Source organism: Lissotriton vulgaris, chromosome 8 (assembly GCF_964263255.1).
Source record: "Lissotriton vulgaris chromosome 8, aLisVul1.2, whole genome shotgun sequence".
Taxonomy (NCBI): Eukaryota; Metazoa; Chordata; class Amphibia; order Caudata; family Salamandridae; genus Lissotriton; species Lissotriton vulgaris.
This window is the reverse complement of record NC_141696.1, coordinates 510,630,840-510,650,613: the sequence shown is the minus strand read 5'-3', so window position 1 is coordinate 510,650,613 and position 19,774 is coordinate 510,630,840. Positions and strand designations below refer to the sequence as shown.

The 19,774-nt window shown below is 44.4% G+C and overlaps 1 protein-coding gene across 2 annotated transcripts in view; it reads left to right on the top strand.

The window, feature by feature from the left end:
- SYAP1 (synapse associated protein 1) overlaps positions 1-19,774 on the top strand; it is a 264,963-nt gene that overhangs the window by 129,168 nt on the left and 116,021 nt on the right. For both annotated transcript variants that reach the window (XM_086934326.1, XM_086934327.1), the window contains exon 4: positions 14,253-14,326. In XM_086934326.1, the coding sequence (XP_086790452.1) occupies positions 14,253-14,326 (74 nt within the window). The remainder of the gene's footprint in view (positions 1-14,252; positions 14,327-19,774) is intronic.

Below are 19,774 nucleotides of genomic sequence, written 5' to 3'. Positions count from 1 at the left end.
CTAAGTAGGCATTCACTTGAAGTTCCCTGAAGAACGCTAGTTGGCGCTTGCACTGATGTTGCTTTGCGTTTCATGGTTGCTGCAAATGACCCTTGACTCTGTAGCTCTTTAGCAGCACCCCACATGCATACCTTTGTGTTTGACTGGGTAAGGCATGGCACAGGAGATAAGCTGTTAAACGTTTCTGCTGGCATGATATTAATTGACAAACCACCGTCTGTAATAAAAGCCATTGGGCACCCGTTCACCTTTAATGTAATTTTAGGACAATGTCCAAATGAATTTTGGCACTCCGTGTGGTGATTCTTCGTTGGCTTTTGCTCTTTTTTGCACACAGCTAGTCCTACATGTGTATGTCGTTCTTTGGTTTACAACATCAACGCACATCCGTAGTTTTCGCTGGTGTATGATGATGCCATTGACAAGACTTTGTATGACTAATGTTGGACTTGGCTTTTTTAGCTGTTTTACCTCCAGACTTTTGCTTTTTGCCCTCCTGTTTTTGACCTTGTTTTTGATGGTTTAGTGTCTCGGCGCACTTTCTCACTGCTATTCAGTGTTGAAGTGCAAGTTCTCCTACTATAAAGTGTGTTATGATTGGATTTCCATGACTGGAATATTTTGATTTACTGGTAAGTTCTTAGTACAGTGCAGAGTGTGTGCCCAGGGCCTGTAAATCAATTCTACCCGTGGTCTTGCATCACTGGTTGTGCCATCCACACAGGTAGCCTTTCAAAGGTGTCTCAGACCTGCCACAGCAGTGTCTGCTCGCAGTTTTTACTGCCATGTCGACCTGGCATGTGCACCCACTTGACCGGTCCTAACCGTCCCTTTTTTCACATATAAGACACCCCTAAGGTAGGCCCAAGATGCCCCTGTGGGTGCAGTGTGTGAGAAAGGTGGGACTGTACCAGTGTGTGTTACATGTCCTTATAGTGAAATACTGTGTATTTCGTTTTCACTGTGGCAATGCTATCTGTCTCTTAGGCTAACCTGGGAGTTTTTTTGTACCATCGTACAATCCTAACATTCCTTAGGGACAAGATATAGAAATAGAGTTTAGGCTGAATGCAGATCACATCAAACTTTCACCTCCACTCGAAAGATCTGGGTTAAATCCATTGTTCTTTTTCTCACCATGCCACCCCAGTTTAGACCCAGCCTTATGCAAATCAGTCTTGAACCCTGTACTCATGGGAACAGTCCATCCGAACTGCCAAGCCAGGTCCTCCCTGGACTGGAAATGAGCATCCTGGGACTGGTTTCGGAACATCGTCCATCATCAGCCATGCTAGCTTGAATCCAATGGCACAGTGAACCCTGGGACCCATGTCTTGGCATAGCCGGCGCACTTTGGGCGTTAAAGCGAAAGACACACAGATGATGCACGTAATGCAGAGCAAACCAAACATTCACCCCCAGCCAAAAGATCTGGGTTAGATCCATTGTTCATTGTTCTTTTCCTAATCATACCACCCCAGTTTAGACCCAGCCATATGCAAATCAGTCTTGACCCTGTGCCCCATGATAACAGTCCAGCCCAAACTGCCAAGCCAGGTCCTCCCTAGACCGGAAACAAGCATCCTGGGACTGGTTTCAGAGCATCACCCCTCATGATCCAGTGGCACAGTGAGTCCGGGACCCCTTCTGTGCATAGTCTGCTTTTAGAAAGGGTGCATTTTCTTGCTTAACCATCCTGTGTTCCTCTGCCATTTGTGTATTTCTTGTCTGGGTTTGGAGTGACAGGGCTGGGGATGTGCATTCACCCTTGACAGACTCAAGGGGAGGGTTGAAGTGTGCCCCGCGTTTCCTGAGTGACTCCTAGCCAGGCTGAATAGACCTAGCTGCATTGAGAATAGTGGGAGGAGTAGTCGCTTGCACCTGAATGGACTGTGTCTGCCTCTCACAAAGCTGTCTCCACCTCCTGTGGTAAACCTGGCCTGAGCCAAGCTGAACTGGTTTATGTGTGCCAGAGGAACTTTGATTGTACTAACTTCAAAGGAAACTGTGGTATAAATATTGGGGCCTTGACCCAAGGACTTAAGAACCTTTTTTGGATCAATAAACCTGCCAGAGAGAAGAGCTGGTGAAGCTGTGATTAGGGACTACCACTTTGCTGTGTCCTTTGCATTGTTGCCTGCAGTGGCTGCTACTGTCTTGGGCACTGAAAGCACTAGCCTAGATTTTCTGCATCTGTTTTCCCTGTGTTTCTCCAAGGGCTTGAGGTAGAGCTTGCCCCCTGCTCAAGAAGTTTCACGAACAACAAAGACGTCAAGTTCATCTACTACCAGCTCTGGGAACCGAGGGTACCACTGCACTTTGCACAGCAAACCTGGTCTCTCTGAGGCTGCCGTTCGCCGCCACCGAGCTGCTGCTTGCACCGTGACCTGTGGGCACTGCACTCTGCACCACCTCACTTCCCACCGCCACCCTGGTATCCCCGGTGCCTTCACTGTGACTTATAGACACTGCTCATGGAGAACATGAAGCACTGTCCCGCTGCGCACCACAGCCCTGGTCTCGCCGACGCCGCTGCTCCAAGCTGAAGCTGACGCCTCTGCCTGCACTGTGGTTTGGGGGCACCGCTCGTAAGTAACACGATGCACTGCCCGTCCCATATCGCAGGCTTGGCCCACCGTCATTGGCGACATCGACTCCAGTACGTCAGCGTAATCCGGATGATTGATTGCGCACCGAGCCCGAGGTCACGGTGTTACAGACCCGTGGGCAATCAGCAGAAGGACGCGATCATATGACGCGTCAAGTTCCGTGAGGTTGCCGGTATGCAGCAGTCACGCAACTAGAAGGTTTTGATAACAATCCCTATTGAAAACAATGATCTGGATCCCTAGCCCTGACGAAGTTGCTCCAAATTGAGTATAGCAACGAAACATGTTGGCTAGTTATGATTTAAGGTTTGACTTGATAGGAGTTAATTTTAACGTGGAAAGGCTTACAGCTAAAAGAATAAAGATTATGGATGGCAAGTAAGCTTTACCAATTTTTATTGGTGAGAACTACGTCTTTGGTTCTCACGGGGTCCTCTGAATACATGCACAATTTTTTGCACGCATAGGAAGTACATTCACATTTAGGTTGCTTACTTCTTATCTTTCACTTTTGTTTTCAATGGGTTGTGGATTTGTTGCACTACATATGCACATTTTTCTATGGTAAAGAAGGTAACCGATGATAAGTGGGTCACTGGCGAGTACCAGTCAGTACTGTCCCCCTTGGTGTTGCTACCGTGAGGTGCCTTCTTTCCTTCTCACACTTTTTTTGTGATGAAAGATCTATGGTGGTGGTTTATTTCTGTTTATATGTGGGTGTGACGACAATGCTTCTGGAAACTTCTGGCGTCCATTTTCACTCTCTGTGACACATTTAGTTTCTCTTTCACTCTGCAGACCATTTTGAAGTGGTTTTCGTTCCAGCAGCCTTTGCATATTTGTCCTATGGCTGGACATTACCCTCATGGTGAAATGAAAACCACATCAGCAGCATAAGCTTCTCTTCTTCGGAGGGGTCACCTGGTGTGCATCTACTTTGTGTTTGCTTTTCATGCTCAACGCTGATCCGTTATGCGCTGTTACTGTCTCTTTCAACATGCGTCTCCTGAAGGAATCTGAAAGACAACCATAATGACACTGAGGCGCATGGCTTCTTCCTCATTGTCTTACACAGTGTTTGACAAGTGCTTCTGGTGTTTCAACAAACTCATCCATCCTTTCACTAGCCTTTTGTCGTGCATGGTTGAAGATGTACCTTTCATAGTCTACATTTGGCATCAGATTGAACTTGGTTTCCAAAGCTGTTTTATCTTTTGGTATGATGTTGCATCAGTTTTTGAGACTTTCTTTAGTACTTCTTTGACTCCATCACCAGCTAGGTTTTTCAAATATTTAATGACTTTCTTACTAGCGCATCTATGAAGTCATCAAACGTTTCTATCCATGCAGCCCACTTGACACTGATGTTCTGTTTCTTCGAGGTGTCAAGCGGTGGTGGTAGTGGTGGTGGCGGCCGCATCAGGAATCTGGCCGCATTGTGTCTCGTGCTTCCCTCTGCTGTATTTGAGATGATGTGCTGCTCAGGCAGCATCTGTTGCGCGGGATGCCACCTGCAACTTTTGCATACATTGGCCTAGCGCCTGAGCCTGGGTTATCACATCAACTTTGAGGTTGTGTGGAGGTTTGATCTCCTGTGTCAGCAAGTTGGTCTCTGTTTTTCATAACTTGTCACTGCTTTTAGCATTTGCTTTGTATCGATGATGGCTATCTGTTATGGAGTGACGCAGCATCTCTTCTTTCAGCCTTACCAGCGTGTTCTGGCAGGCTTTTTCAAGGCTGCTGCGTCTTCAACTTCTTCAATGGCTGTGTATGGGCTGGAGCCGGGCTTTGAATCCACATGCTCCAACTGCAGACTGCTTTGCATTGACTTGGGGTGCACATGGCATGCACAAGCAGTCTGCTGTACCTTTGTAAACTCTCAGAGAGAGCAGCCTTTTTCCTTTGGGGCACGTATCCTCTACTTATCGTCTGTTGTAGCGTCTCTCCCAGCCCGGGAGCATGCAAATGAACATTCCCACACACAAGAGCTCTATACTTCAGCACACAAAACCATCCACTGCATGCATAGCATCATAACTTTTATTAACCACACCTTCACACCTCTCAGCAGGTTGCGCAATTCCTGTTTTAGATTCCATTCAGCACTGCAATGGTCTTATCACGCAAAATCTCAAGACACTACACATGTGGATGTGTAAAGGCCATCACAATTGTTTTGTGAGAGGAGAGGCATGATGAGGCAGCAAACCAGAAGTTTTGGCCAAGGCGGTAGTGGGGGCCTGGCCCCTTTGTCTCATTATTGTTTTGTGGATAGGACAGTTGAGTCATATTTCTAACTGATGAAGTACAAGTCTCCTCTTAAAAAGGTAATCTCAGTATCTCGAATGATCTATTAGGCGCTTGCACAAAAAGGGCAGACAAAAAATAGGATACTGATAAGGGGGGATTCTCTCCCTGATGAAGTTTGCTTCCCTTCCTGCCTAGCATTCAGCATGCTTGTGAAGTATTGTGGGTGCAATGCATGGATGAACTTAGAAAAAGATATTGTTTATAATGCAGCAGTGCAAAGTGAATTACCATTATGTGTGGCTCCATGTTATTATATCAGATACATTAATTGCCCTATAATGAATATCGAGGGATTACTAACGAAGTAATTAATTTGGGGATCCACTGTTTTTCTTTCTATTGAAAAAAGATTGCCTAACAAATATCGTTTTAATGTGATATTATTGTAATTCTTTAACCAGTAGATAACAGCACTTGCTTAATCTAATGTGTTCTATATATTTTTTTTACTGCGGAAACGCCCCACTATCCCGAACCAATTTACTTATTTTTCTTACCTCTTGCTCTTTTAGGTTGGGCATAGCCCCGCATTCCCACCTTTACTGAAAACGCACCTCTTCTCCTGAACCCCCTTCCCCATTTCTCCCCGACAATCCACCCTCTTGACTGTCCTGGTCTCAGCGCTGGGATGCTTCCGGGTTACTATGCGCTCTACAAAACTCTAATAATAATAATAATAATAATAATAATAATAATAATAACTTATTTGCCTTCGTATGTATGTACCTGTCTCTCAGTGTGTGTGTGTATACACACAGATACACACAATAGAATAATATATCTGTATCCACATAGGGGTTGAGATATAAATATATACGTATACTTACCTATCACTTCTTTATTTGCCCCAAACTTTTACTTACCTTACATGTTTTTTTTATTTACAATGTTCCCCGTTTTTTTTTAAGGCTTCTAGATTTATTCTAGACTTCAACGTGTTTCTAAACGCCCCATAATAGTTGGAAAACCTGTGGTGCAATGAGATAATGATTTACTCAGGGTCACAGAGTTTCGGTTACGTAAGAATGCTGGTATTTGTCACAGTGTCTCCCTTTTGAGAGGACCTCAATGAACTTGCAACATGATTGGCAGCACTCCATCTCTGTTTAACCATCGTACTCCTACATAGAGAAGAAGCATATAGGAAGAAAACCTGGACCACTAGAAATGCTGTACTAAAAGCATATAAAAGCCCAGCATGGATTTTGTTGCCTCTGAATATGTTTTGCTGTATAGAACTGTACAGGAGTTCAGATGTCAGAAAAATATTCAGCTTGTTGCTGTGAAATTTTTTTTTAGCAGCCGTCTCCTTTGTTATGTAAAGCAGTCTGTAATTGTCCTTGGCTTCGGTCTTTCACTTCAGACTATGAAATAGGTTTAGTTGTGAAGCCATGGAGACTAATTAGGTCTCTCGATGATGGGAGCATCCCTGTGGGGTTTGTGTCACATGGGTAACTAACCTTCATCCACTGCAAGATCCTTGGGGAATCGGTGCTAAGTCATCTTCAAGGCATCCTGGAACCAATCTCTGTTTTCTGCTCCTTGTGCTCTCTTGAAACCGTGATAAGTCACACATTCCAAGTGCTAATATTTTATATTAAAGTTATTTATTGTATTTTGTTATTTTATTGGGCATGAAAATAAATGCAAGTTACAGCATTGTGGTGCTACGATTGAACTGCTAAGAATAAACTAACCCTGATTACTCGGGTAAAAGCTGTGTTTAAGCAGTTCCTAAAAGAAGGGTTACTACGATGTAAAAAATGCACTGTTGATTCTTCTTGACCTATCCGCCACTTTTGATACGGTCAACCACTCACTTCTTATTAATTGGCTTGAAACTATCTGGATTAAGGACGCAGTGCTTTCACTTCTTAGTTCTTTCATGCAAAACAGAGAGCAAGTGGTCGCACTTGGAGACTTTGGGCCATATGTATCTAGCAAATTCGCATTCGCAAAGGCCGAAATTGCGAATGCAAATTTGCTAAATGGTATGTATTAATGAAAATCTGGTGCAAAACAAGGAATCGCAAATTGCATTTAAGGAATTGCAAATTTTGCGATTCCTTAAATGCAATGTATGAAGCAAAAAAAAATGCAAATTGTCATTAAGGAATCACAAATTACCACCAACTTCAAGTTGTTGGTAAGTTGCGAATTCCTTGAAAAATGCAAATTTTTGCATTTTTCAAAGTGCCATGTGACGCACATACATGCCCTTAGGGCATGTATAAGTGCCACATGTGCACCCATGCTTATTTCAGGGCTGCAACAGGGTGTCCTTTGGACACCCCTGCACGCTTGAAATTATTCTCAATTTGCGATTCTCAAATTGTGAATCACAAATTGAGAATACCTTCCCATTCATTCCTATGGGCCTCCTGGCCCATAGTAATGAATGGGAAATTATTCCTTAATTGCGAGTTGCAATTTGCTAATCACAATTAAGGAATTTTAAGAAATCGCAAAAAAATGATTTTCTACTTACATACCAATTTGCAAATCTCAAATAGCGATTTCTAATAAATCCCTATTTGAGATTCGCAAATCTAGATGTTGATACATATGGCCCTCAGTCTCCGATCGCTTTTTCCTCCTATGTGGGGTGCCCCAAGGGTCTTCCCATAGCCCTAAACTTATTAACATTTATGTCACCCCTCTGCTCAACATAATCTGCAGCTATGGTTTTTCAGTAATCTCCTACACGGATGACACAAAAATGGTGGTGCCAATATCATCTAATTTCGAGGAGGTGGCCAGAAACTAGAACAGCTGCATGGTGCATCTTGTGAGCTTGATGCAGAAAAACTGTTTGAAACTGAACTCAAATAGAACTGAGGTACTGCTGTTTGGAAATGAGACTACCCCCTGGAATACCTCTTGATAGCCTTCCAACTTAGGGCCACTCTTCTCTGGTGTAAAAAGGACAAAAAAGTATGTATTTCTGATCAAATTAATTAGATCACCTCATGGTTCTTTTTGCCCAGAATAATAAAGAAAATCCTGCCCTTTATTCCTTTGGATTCACAGTAGACTGTCATTGTTTCCTTCGTCATCACAAAGATCGACTATCGTAATGTCCTGTGTATGGGTTCCCAGAAGCATTTGCTACATAAGCTTCAACCGCTCCAAAATGCAGCAGCCAGGCTGCTGTTGAAAATTTCACAAATTCACATCGTTTTTTCAGTCTTTGCAGAGTCTCCACTGGTTACCAGTCAGTGTAACGATTAATTTTAAAGTAGTATGCTTAGTGCACAAAGCCATTCATCTGACAGAACTGGAGTATTTTTAAAATATCTTTTTCTGGCATATACCTGACCGTACACTTGGATCCGGTTCAGTCAAAGTATTGGCGGCCCCCAGGATAAATAAAGCTAGATGATCGACAGGACTTTCTCTTTCTGTGTTTGTAAACTCCAAGGGCCATGTGTATCAAGTACATTTGCATTTGCTAACGCTGAAATTAGCAGAATTTCGACGTTTGCGAATGCAAATTTGCCAAATGGTAATGTATGAAGGAAAATCTGGTGCAAAATAAGGAATCGCAAATTTTGCGATTCCTTAAATGTAATGTATGAATCAAAAAATATTTGCAAATTGTCCTTAAGGAATCGCAAATTACCACCAACTTCTAGTTGGTGGTAAGTTTCTAATTCCTTGGAAAATGCAAATTTTTGCATTTTTCAAAGTGACATGTGACGCACATACATGCCCTTAGGGCATGTATGTGCGCCACATGTGCACCCACGCTTATTTCAGGGGTGCAACAGGGTGTCCTTTGGACACCCCTGCACCCTTGAAATTATTCTCAATTTGCGATTCTCAAATTGCGAATCGCAAAATGAGAATAACTTCCCATTCATTCCTATGGACCTTCTGGCCCATAGAAATGAATAGAAAAGTATTCCTTAATTGCGATTCGCAATCTGCTAATCACAATTAAGGAATACTAAGAATTCGCAAAAAAATTGCGACTTTGTACATCCATCCCAATTTGCGATTCTGAAATAGCGATTTCTAAAAAATCGCTATTTCAGGATCGCAAATCAGGTTGATGACACATTTGGCCCTTAAACTCTTTGCCTCTAAATTTGAGATCTCAATCTGATCTATTGCATTTCAGTAAAATGTTAACATTCTGTCTTTTGTCATGTTTTTTTTAAATAATGTTATCTGTTGGTCAGTCTTCCTCCTTGGAACCCCAGTTCTATATAAGATTTTACTTACTTACTATGTGGTAACACATTTCACAACTTAGCCACCAACAACAAGGAGGAGTTCAGCTGATCTTGGGTTTCCTTGGAAGACGAGCAGAAGAACGAAGGGATCATATAGTAAACATAGCTCTAATAAATTCTGGACTGCTGCCATACAGTCATATGTGTTTGAACTTGGATCACTTGGCTGCAGAGACCCAGTGAAGGGTGCAAATGTGCTAGAAATCAGGGCTCAATGAAGACCAAGCAGTAGGTGAGCAGTAGGAATCACATTCAGACTCCTCCCCCACGCACACAAGGCTCTCCACGACCTGGCCCCCAAGTACCTCAACGACCGCATGACCTTCTACACGCCCACCCGCCAGCTACGATCGACCAGCCACGCACTCGCCACCGTACCACGCATCCGCAGAGCCACCGCCGGAGGAAGATCCTTCTCCTACCTGGCAGCCAAGACTTGGAACTCCCTCCCCACCCACCTTCGGCGAACGCAAGACCATCTCTCCTTCAGGAAGCTGCTCAAGACCTGGCTGTTCGAGCAGTAACATACCCCTCTCCCCCAGTGGCTTGAGACCCTCCCGGGTGAATAGCGCGCTATACAAATGCCGTGATTGATTGATTGATTGATTAATTCTGAATGAGCTTTATACCTCTTGATTTGGTATGAAGGAGTCTCCGGATACAGGGCACTGATTTAGTTAAAATGTGATCCCACTGTCACTCTTATCACTAAAGCCATGTTCAAATTGTAAACAGGAAAGACTGTTCCTATGGGGTATCTGGCCCTGGAGAAAAGAACAAGTAACTTTGTTGACCTGGGATGATCAAGCTAAGTTTTGATCAAATAAAAATCTTTAGTTTCACCCACAGCATACTGGAACAGAACAAGAACCCAGTTTCAACAAACACTAATTGGAGGATTGCATAACGAATCAATATGAACCAGCCAAGAGACTTTCCTCTGACACTGGTCTCATGCAGCATGAAAATCAGGGCTTCTCTGGACACAGTATTCAAGGCTGCATAAAGAGCTAAAATGATCAGTGCACCCATGTGGTCCAGATTTCGTAGCTGCAATTGTTAGATTGTTTGTACTAAGAGTGAGAGAAGTAAATTTGGTGAAAAAAGTGGGCTTGGATACTGAGCAGTAGTTAATCTGGTGACCACATCCAATATAGCGTGTGATAGGTATAAAATAATATTGTATCGCGTGGCTCTTGGAATATGAAAACATATGCCATAGATTTGCCAAGTTTTAGTGAGAGGAATTGAGGATTTACAAGAGGAGGGCTGAGAAAAAGAATTCATTATCTTAAAAGCCTATGTTTGTTCTTGTGTTCTCAATGCAAGAACAATAAACAATTTTCTCCATTCCTTGATGACTACAGTATAAAGATTTACAACTCTTTTTGGGGAGTAGGAAGTGCCTCTGTGTACCAAGGATTGTGATTACTCAATCTAGCTTCAGGTGGAGCAACCTAATGTAAAGCTTCAGGGGTCGAGACATCAAATTGGGAGTCTGTAATTCCTCAGCAAGACTACGTCCCAAGATCCAGTTTGTCAGACTGAGAAGTAAACTATTGAAGTTTATAGTTTTAAAATTTCAAGTATGAGAAGCTTTACTAAAGGAGGAGAAATGGGAGCAGGCAAATACATTGAACAGACTTTTCATGTGATACCAAGTAAGCGGAAATCACGTAGTTTGATCATAGTCAGACTAGGTGAAAATTGTGGCAATCAGTTGTCATGCTTGATGAATGGAGCCACTTGCAACTTGCAATAGGCTAGTAAAAAAGCATGAATCCAAGGCATGTTAGCAGCAGTAAGGGAATTATCTTCCCGATTATTAAAGCCACCAGGCACTAAAAAGTTAAAGAATTTACTTCTAAAGGCAAAATGAAGTCAGCAAATTTCAAACCAAAGTCCTATGCTGAATTGGGTGAGTGATGTACTAAGATCTCTATATAAGTGGTAGATGCTTGAAGAGGAAAGTTAAAAACAAGAAATTTGTCTTCAAGTCGTGGATTTGTAGGAATTATGGACAAGAAGAAACAGTTGAAAAAAATAATTGTGATTCCTTACCCATCAGTCCTTTTCTCATGCAAAATATGGTAAGTGGATGATACTGCAATAGCAATGTCGTAGAAAGAAGAGCATCTGACCTTAGTTTCTGTGTAGAACACTGAATTAAGCTTACAATCTCAATTCAGTTGTCTCAATTGTGGATATTGAGCAAAGCTAAATAAAAAAATAACCCTACTCCAAGCTAATCTGGTAATATCTGACTTACTTAGAGACACCCGTCATCCCAAATGAAGCAGATTGTGTGCCCCGATGTTATTCAAAAATATTGTTTGATTCATGGAAATGAGCGAGCATATGTTCCAGGATGAAAAGTTGCGAAGATCCACATGCGAAGGCCATATCATGGAACAGAATTGGCTGTGCCAGGATATGAAACTCTGGTTGAGGCCACCAAAGAGGCACAATCTAGTTTGTCTAGGTACTCCTTGGAACATGGACTGAAGTAGGCTTCTATAACTGAGACGTTGTAGGCGGGAATGCAGGTTGCCAAACAACCAGAATCCTCTAAAAGAATAAAAGAAGCTAACCTGCAGAACTAGGACTGGAGTCCAGATGCTCTGTCTGCATACAAAGCTCTCCTCAATGTAGCAGCTAATGGGAAACCAAATATAACTAACCCAAGCATGTGAAATAAAACAAAGAAAACTAGTCAAAAATAATATAAATCACAAATCAATTCTTTAAAGTGAACTGACTAAAACTGGAGAAAAATTGGAGCAAAGCCCCTTGAATACTACATGGAAATGAATTTAAAAGGCAGCTAAAAACAGCGGTAGCAGAAACGCTTAGCAGTTCATCTATTTAAATATACATCTGAGGTAGTCATGTTGCTATTGTAGATTATATGGGCTGTTGTGCAGATCTATGGAGCGAAGCACTAGGCATTAGTGCCTTTCCGTACCACAGATTGCTTCTTCAAAGTGAATAACAAGAGGCATGGAGTTCATAGTAAGGCAGCTACCCAGAAGGTTATTTGCTTGAATGAAGTACTTTGGTACATGATACAACCTTACATTCAGCAGACAGAAAGCGACAAGAGTGCTTTTGATGGAATGTAGCAACTGGATGACTTGTTAAGCTATTGTAGCTCTAATGTGCAATACAAATGGTTTTGAATTCTACTGTTGACTCCTGAATCGGATGCAAGGAGGATTAGAAACTGTATTAATCTGGTTCCCGGGTGACAAATTAGAGAAAAACATTTTGCCTAGGTATCTTATTGCAGAAGCAGAACAGGGGCTAATTGATATTGGGAGATTTAAGAATATTTTAGGTACTCCGATCTGAGTAGTTTAGATTGGAGTAGCTCTGGAAATTTCAAGTGTATGTCGTAGCAGTCATGGATCTTTTTGTCTCCTTTTGTAAAAACAGTTATTAGCTATTGATACTAGATGCTGGTGGGACACATGGTTGACCCTTGGTGATGCCCCTTCATTTCCAAAGTAAGTGATGAGAGTTTTGTCAATTTTGTCTGAGGGAAATTAAAGGAGCCATAGGATGGACTGGCTGAAAGTTCTATGATCCGGCTTGTGGTAGGGTTTGCAGTAGGTATATAATCTTTCACACTCAAAGGGTGATGCTCTAGCTTGTGCATGTTGCACTAATCCGGTAAGAAAATATCAAGGAGTAACTGATATGTATTGAGTTTTTCGAACGCGGGAGTTTGATTCGAGCAGAAACCTGCCCAGGAATGGCATCTTCTATACAAAGTAGTATAAAAAGGAAGTGATGGCTGGAATGCTTGGATTAATCTCAGCCACTGTAAATTTCACAGGCCGCATCTCAGTCCATCACTGTTGTACACACCATGCCTCTCTGTTTAGACCCAGCCATGTACAAACCATTTGGGATGGACTGTTCCCTTGAGGAGCAGGGTCAGTACGGATTGGGGTGTGGAAGACTTTTATCCAGAGTGGCATGGAGGGGTAACAAAAGAAGGACTGGAATACAGACCAAGTCATTGCCAGTGGCAGAGATTAATTCAAGCATTGCATTCATCCCATTGTTGTGGCAGTTTATGCCCCAAGTACGACGGGTGTGCCAAGTCATGGGCCTGTGCTCACTGTGCCATAGGACTTCAAACTATTCATACTGATAAGATTTAAGTAGATTACTTGTGGAGGGGCCTCTACTAGAAGTTCGGGATGAACTGTTTCAGTGAGGAACAGAATGGGTACTGATTTTTGTAAGATGGCCCGTTGAGTAAAGTCGCTTCTTTATTAAAAAACGATGGACTGGACTGCGGCCCCTAGCTGTTACCTGCTGCTGAGATTAGTTCAAGCATTCCATCCATCACCTTATTGTGGCTTCTTCTTTCTTAAGGGCAGTAAGCAAAACGTAAAGGTATGTAGTGCAAAATGATATGTAAATGTATTTGGCAGCAAGGCTACATAATTCAATAAATCCTGTGATTTGGAGAGGCCAGTATGAGTTGGGAGCCAGCAAGGGTAAAGTCCTAGCCAAAACAGAGTTTCTTGTTGATGCAGCAGTTTGTCCTGTGTGTGATTTACATGTACCTGGTGATCTTTCATCTGTAACTGTTATAAAGCTGTTGTCAGGAAAATATGTTAATATATCAAGTGATGGTGCTGAAGTAAACCTATATTACACAAACTGCCTATGCAGGTAACACAAGCTAACGAAATAAACAACTTTTGTTACCTCAACCGGTGCTGTGTCCTCTGAACTATACTGCTTCTTTGGGTCTAAAGTGTATTATGGCAGTTTTGCAGGACTAAGGATTTGTTTGGCCAATACATTAGTTTTAGTGAATAGAGTGTTAAAAACCAACTATGCACAATGACTGCATTTTTAACCTGGTCTTGTGCTGCCCCAAATTCACATACAACTTAATAGGTTTGTTTTCTTTTTTTAGTTCATGGAGGTTTAAGACTGGCCTCCCCAGCTGTTGAAACATAGTCGTGTCAAATAGTGAGTGAAGGAGGTGTGATAGCAGGAAACATTACAACTTTGATGAAAACCTGTACCGAGCTTGCAAATGATTTATTAATTATTTTTCTTTTTTGTGCAGATACAGCTGTTCCACCTTGGGTTGGATATAACGAGGAAGAAACAATTCAACAACAGATTTTAGCCTTATCCGCAGTATGTATTTTAAAAATGTATTTCAAACTATGCTGTTTGTGTGTAGTCACAGAAATCTTACGAAGCCTACTGGCAGTTTTGAGCTACGTACTTTTAATAAAGCAAAGAGTAAATATTAGTAAAGTATGAGTATTCACATGGCACCTCATTTTGAAACCTTCTAAAAAGTAGGTACTGTAATGTATCTGAGAAACATATCTTTTATACCTAGCAAATATTTGGTGGGTTTTGATAATTTTGGTATGCTGAAAGGCCAAGATCTATGAAATTAAGAACCGCCTTCTCTCACAAATACATAATTGGGATCCCAGTGGCCAAAGCAGAGAATCCTTCTGGAACTGAAGTATACTACTTTCTCCTGAGCTTAAGTAAGGCGGTATTGATAGAGACATTAAGCATCTAAGGTATCTAAATTAACCCTGGGTGAAGAACTACGCTCCGTTCGCGGAGTTTGCGGAGTTTTGGCAACTCCGCGCTCCGCGGAGAACGCGAAGTTGTCGAATACTCCGCAAACTGCTGCGTAGCGTAGTTCTCGCGCGCTCAATAGCATTTTCGCGTGCGCGAGGATGCTTGTCGGTAAGATCGAGTTGCCGAACACGCAGAAACTGCAATCTGGCACAGAATAACTCGCGAACACGTTAGTAGTGACCGGAAATAAGGGGACGCGAGCGGGCGGGACAAACCTCATGGGTAACTTCGCACGCTACACATCCCGCGCATGCAGGCAATCAATCAATCAATCAATCAGGATATTTGTATAGCGCGCTACTCACCCAGAGGGTCTCAAGGCGCTTGGGGGAGGGGGGTCCGCTACTGCTCGAACAGCCATGTCTTGAGTTGCTTCCTGAAGCAGAGGTGGTCTTGGGTCAGGCGGAGGTGGATGGGGAGGGAGTTCCAAGTCTTGGCTGCCAGGTAGGAGAAGGATCTTCCTCCCATGGTGGATCTTCGGATGCGTGGCACGGCGGCGAGGGCGTGGCTGGTCGATCGTAGCTGGCGGGTGGGAGTGTAAAAGGTCAGGCGGTTGTTGAGGTACCTGGGGCCCAGGTCGTGAAGGGCCTTGTGTGCGTGGGTGAGGATTTGGAACGTGATTCTCTTGCTGACGGGGAGCCAGTGAAGGTCTCTCAGGTGTCCGGAGATGTGGCTGTGTCGGGATGTCCAAGATGAGTCGTGCGGAGGCGTTCTGGATGTGTTAGAGTCTTTTCTGGAGTTTGGCTGTGGTTCCGGTATAAAGGGTGTTTCCGTAGTCCAGTCGGCTGGTGACGAGTGCCTGTGTGACCGTCTTCCTGGTTTCGGTGGCGAGCCATCGGAAGATCTTTCGGAGCATGCGTAGGATGTTGAAGCATGATGATGAGACGGCGTTGACTTGTCTGGTCATCGAGAGGGAGGAGTCCAGGATGAAGCCCAGGTTGCGTGCGTGGTCCGTTGGTTTGGGTGCGCTGCCCAGGGCAGGGGGCCACCAGGAGTCGTCCCAGGCGGAGGGTGATGATCCAAGGATGAGGACTTCTGTCTTGTCTGAGTTCAGTTTCAGGCGGCTGTTCCTCATCCACTCGACTACGTCTTTCATCCCTTCTTGTAGGTTGGTTCTGGCGGTTCCTGGGTCGTTGGTGAGGGAGAGGATCAGCTGGGTGTCGTCGGCGTAGGAGATGATGTTGAAGTTTGTGTTGGCGTACGATGGCTGCGAGGGGGCTCATGTAGACATTGAAGAGGGTGGGGCTGAGTGATGATCCTTGTGGTACGCCGCATATGACTTCGGTGGCCTTGGATCTGTACGATGGGAGGCGGACTCTCTGGATTCTTCCGGTGAGGAACAAGATGATCCACTCCAGTGCCTTCTCTTGGATTCCGATGTTGCTGAGGCGCTGCACTAGGGTGCGGTGGCAGACCGTATCGAATGCTGCGGAGAGGTCCCGGAGGATGAGGGCCGCTGTTTCCCAGTTGTCGAGCAGGGCTCAGATGTCGTCAGTGGCTGCGATGAGGGTGGTCTTGGTGCTGTGGTTGGCGCGGAAGCCGGACTGCGAGTGGTCGAGGCTGGTTGGGCGAGCGCAATTGGTGATCCACTGTGTGAGGTTGTTGGCTGCTTAGTTGGGGTCCATTGAGCTGGCGGGAGGGTTCTGGCTCAGTGAAGTGGTGAGCTGGTCGGTGGTGATCTTGTTCCAGTTCCTGCGGGGAACCTGTTGCGGGTGGTTGTGAGTTGTGGTCTTTCTGAAGCTGAAGTGGACGCAGCTGTGGTCTGTCCAGTGGAGTGGCTGAAGGAGATGTACTTGCTGGAGGAGAAGACTGGGTCAAGCGTGTGTCCGGCGTAGTGGGTGGGGGTGTTCACCAGTTGCATGAGTCCGAGGTTGGCGAGGTTGTCCAGCAGGGTGGTGGTGGTGTTGTCGTTGTTGTTCTCCAGGTGGAAGTTGAGGTCCCCTAGGAGGATGTAGTCAGCGGAGGCGAGGGCGTGCGGGCTGATGAAGTCTGCGATGTCTTCGCTGAATTGTGTGCGAGGTCCTGGGGGTCTGTAGATGAGGGTGCCTCTGAGTGTGGTCTTGGGGTCGGTGTGTATCTGGAAGTGAAGATGTTAAGCGGCTGTGAGGGTGTCGTCTGAGTTGGTCGTGATACGGATGGTGTTCTTGTGGGCGATGGCGATGCCTCCTCCTGTCTCGTTGACGCGGTCTCTCCGGGTGATCTTGTATCCGTCCAGGATGGCGACGGGATGTCAGGCGCTGAGGAGGCATTCATCCATGTTTCCGTGAGGAAGGCGACGTCTGGAGATGTGGTGTCGAGCAGGTTCCCAGAGTTCCACGGCGCTCCCGAAGACGAAAAATGGCTCGCGAACGGGTCAAGCAAGCTACTACGCATGCTCGCGGAGCTATGCGTAGTTCGCGGAGTGCAAGTGCATCTTCGCGTAGCTCCGCGGAGTGCGGCTACGCGAACTACGCCCACATGTAATCTAAATCTCACTGTATCTCTAATTGGCAGCTGATCTGGTACCCAGATGATTAGGTAGAAGGAGACGTGGTAGTATGTATTGATCAGTCTAACTAAGGTTCTGGATGATCATCAAGCAGTATCACAAATTATCTATAATACTCACTTAAGACAATGCACAGTACTTTAGTTTTAGCAGCATAAAATGTCACCTATCCAAGCACATCCTGATCATCTGTAGTATGTTTAACTTGATATGAAGTGAAATGAACTGCAAATCAAATTTATAAAGCATGCTGATGCCCAAAGGCATCTAGGCACTGAGATAAACCTTTTGGAGGAAGTGACAGAAAAAGAAAGATCCAAGCTGGTGTATAAGGCAGAATCTATTGGCTAAAAAGCCATGTTTTAAGAGCTTTCCTAAAAGGAAGCAAGCCTGTCCATTTTTTTTTTTAGGTGAGATCGAAGAGTGTTCCAGAGTTTGGATGTGCAGGTCACAAACCTTCTGCCACTCCAGTTTACTTGTCTGAATCTCGGGACTGCTACATGGTTAGCTGTTGATGAATATAAGAATCTTGACTTGGCATACCATTGGAACCTACATTTAAGATAGTCGGAACCAGCGCCATTAAATGCTGGACGCGATGCACAAAGCCTTGAAATAAATACTCTTCCTTATGGGAACCCTGTGTAGTTTGGTCAGAGCTTGCGTGACAGACTGATGCTTAGGGGTCCCTGATAAGAGTCTGGTGCTGTGTTAAGTAAGATCTGTGAATTGTTCAGATGTTTTTTTCTGCAGGTTGATGAAGAGAGCATTACAGGAGTCCAATTTAGACCGAACAGTTGTTACCACTGTTTTCTGCAGCTCATGCGGAATGAATAGGAAAACTTTCCTGAGTAATTTCAGGGTGAAGAAGGAGTAGGAAGTTATAGAATTGATCTGGTTTTTGAATAAGAGATTGGTGTTAAATAAAATTAGTAAAATCTTAACCTTCGAAACTGGTGTGGGTAAAGTACCCAATTCTTGAGGCCACCAGCTAGGGAACCTGAAAGACGTGCTCTTTACAAAGTAACGCGAGAAAGCTAACAGCACATTATACTAACCGCTACATCCATACAACCAATGGGCACTACCCAAATTTGTATGTTTTTCTTGCAAGCAGTATTACAGTTTATCTATAATGCCCACTTGCGACATTGCACAGTGTGAGAAGTTAGCCTGACATATGATGTCCACTATTCTAGTGGGCACCTTGCACCAGTCTAATCGACCCTTATTGATGGTGGTTGTAAAATCAACCTTGTAGACAAGCTATCCTAGTGGTAGCATGGACCAGCAGTCATAGGCTAAGACTTCAGAGAGCATGTGAAGCCACCAATTATAATCCCTTGAATACCAAATGAAAGGACACCACACAAGGTATATATCAAATATATATGTATTTATTTCTAACATAACCCCTCTGCACTCTTTATGAGGTCAGAGGTAAAAGTACATCACAAGTTACTCAATTAGCATACGATAAGTTGCACATAGACAGTTATGCCTAGGGTCCTCACAAACCATATACTAAGAAAGTGGTATAAGAACCACGTGAGCGTTAAACAGCAGGCCTAGGGCCTGTTGAATCGCTGGGACTACACTAAACAACCAAAGGTTAGGAAGTAGGAGGCCCACGGGAGACGCGTGCAGTGTCTAAACACAGTCGCGAGTTACCATTGACTTATAATGGGAAACGAAGAAGTTACAAAGTTACTGTTTAAGGACACTTCCGGATGGACTAGGATGGAACCCTTTTAAACTAGAACACTTCGAGAGTCAAGACCCACGGGAGCACTGACCAGAGGAAAAGTGCCCGGTGGATCCAAGGGTGGATCGGTGATGTGAAGAACCTGAAAGCACCTGAAAGCAGAGGGGACAGAGTCTGGGTCACTAGCCAGTGACCAGGAAGGAACCAGGCAATGTCGCCTGCTTGAAGGTGAAGAAGGTGAGTTTGTCTTTTCAGCCACGAGGTCCAGGAGGCATCGACGATGACCAGGCGCTGGATTCGAGCTGTCCCACGAAGGATCTAGTTAACTGCGTTGTCGGTATCCGGATTGGACCCAATAAGCCTTGGCAAACGCAACCCACGCAGGATGTTGAGATTGACTCTGTTGCAGACCAGCAAGGTCTGTGGCGCTTCTCCTTTGAAGGGAAGCTGGAGCAAGCCTGGAGCAACCAGGAAAGCAGTTTAGTTAAAAAGAAAAATCTTTAGGGGGCTCACTAGCCAACGGGCAAGGAACCCGGAAGACGCGTCGAGCTGAAATGCAAGAGCGGACCCCACTCGGCACTCGAGGAATGTGGAGTGCTGCGCTTCGGTGCAAATGGTGCTCGGTTCTGGGGCTTCTCGTACCCCAATGCACAACTGCGAGGGTAACTCGGTAGTCGAGCAGTTACCAAAATGCAGGATTTTTAGGGTGTCCGGTCCCACGTCTCTCGTGTCCGCCACGTGTCTCAGCTTAGCTGTGGATGTGGGTCGGAGTCAGAGAAGTCTGAGA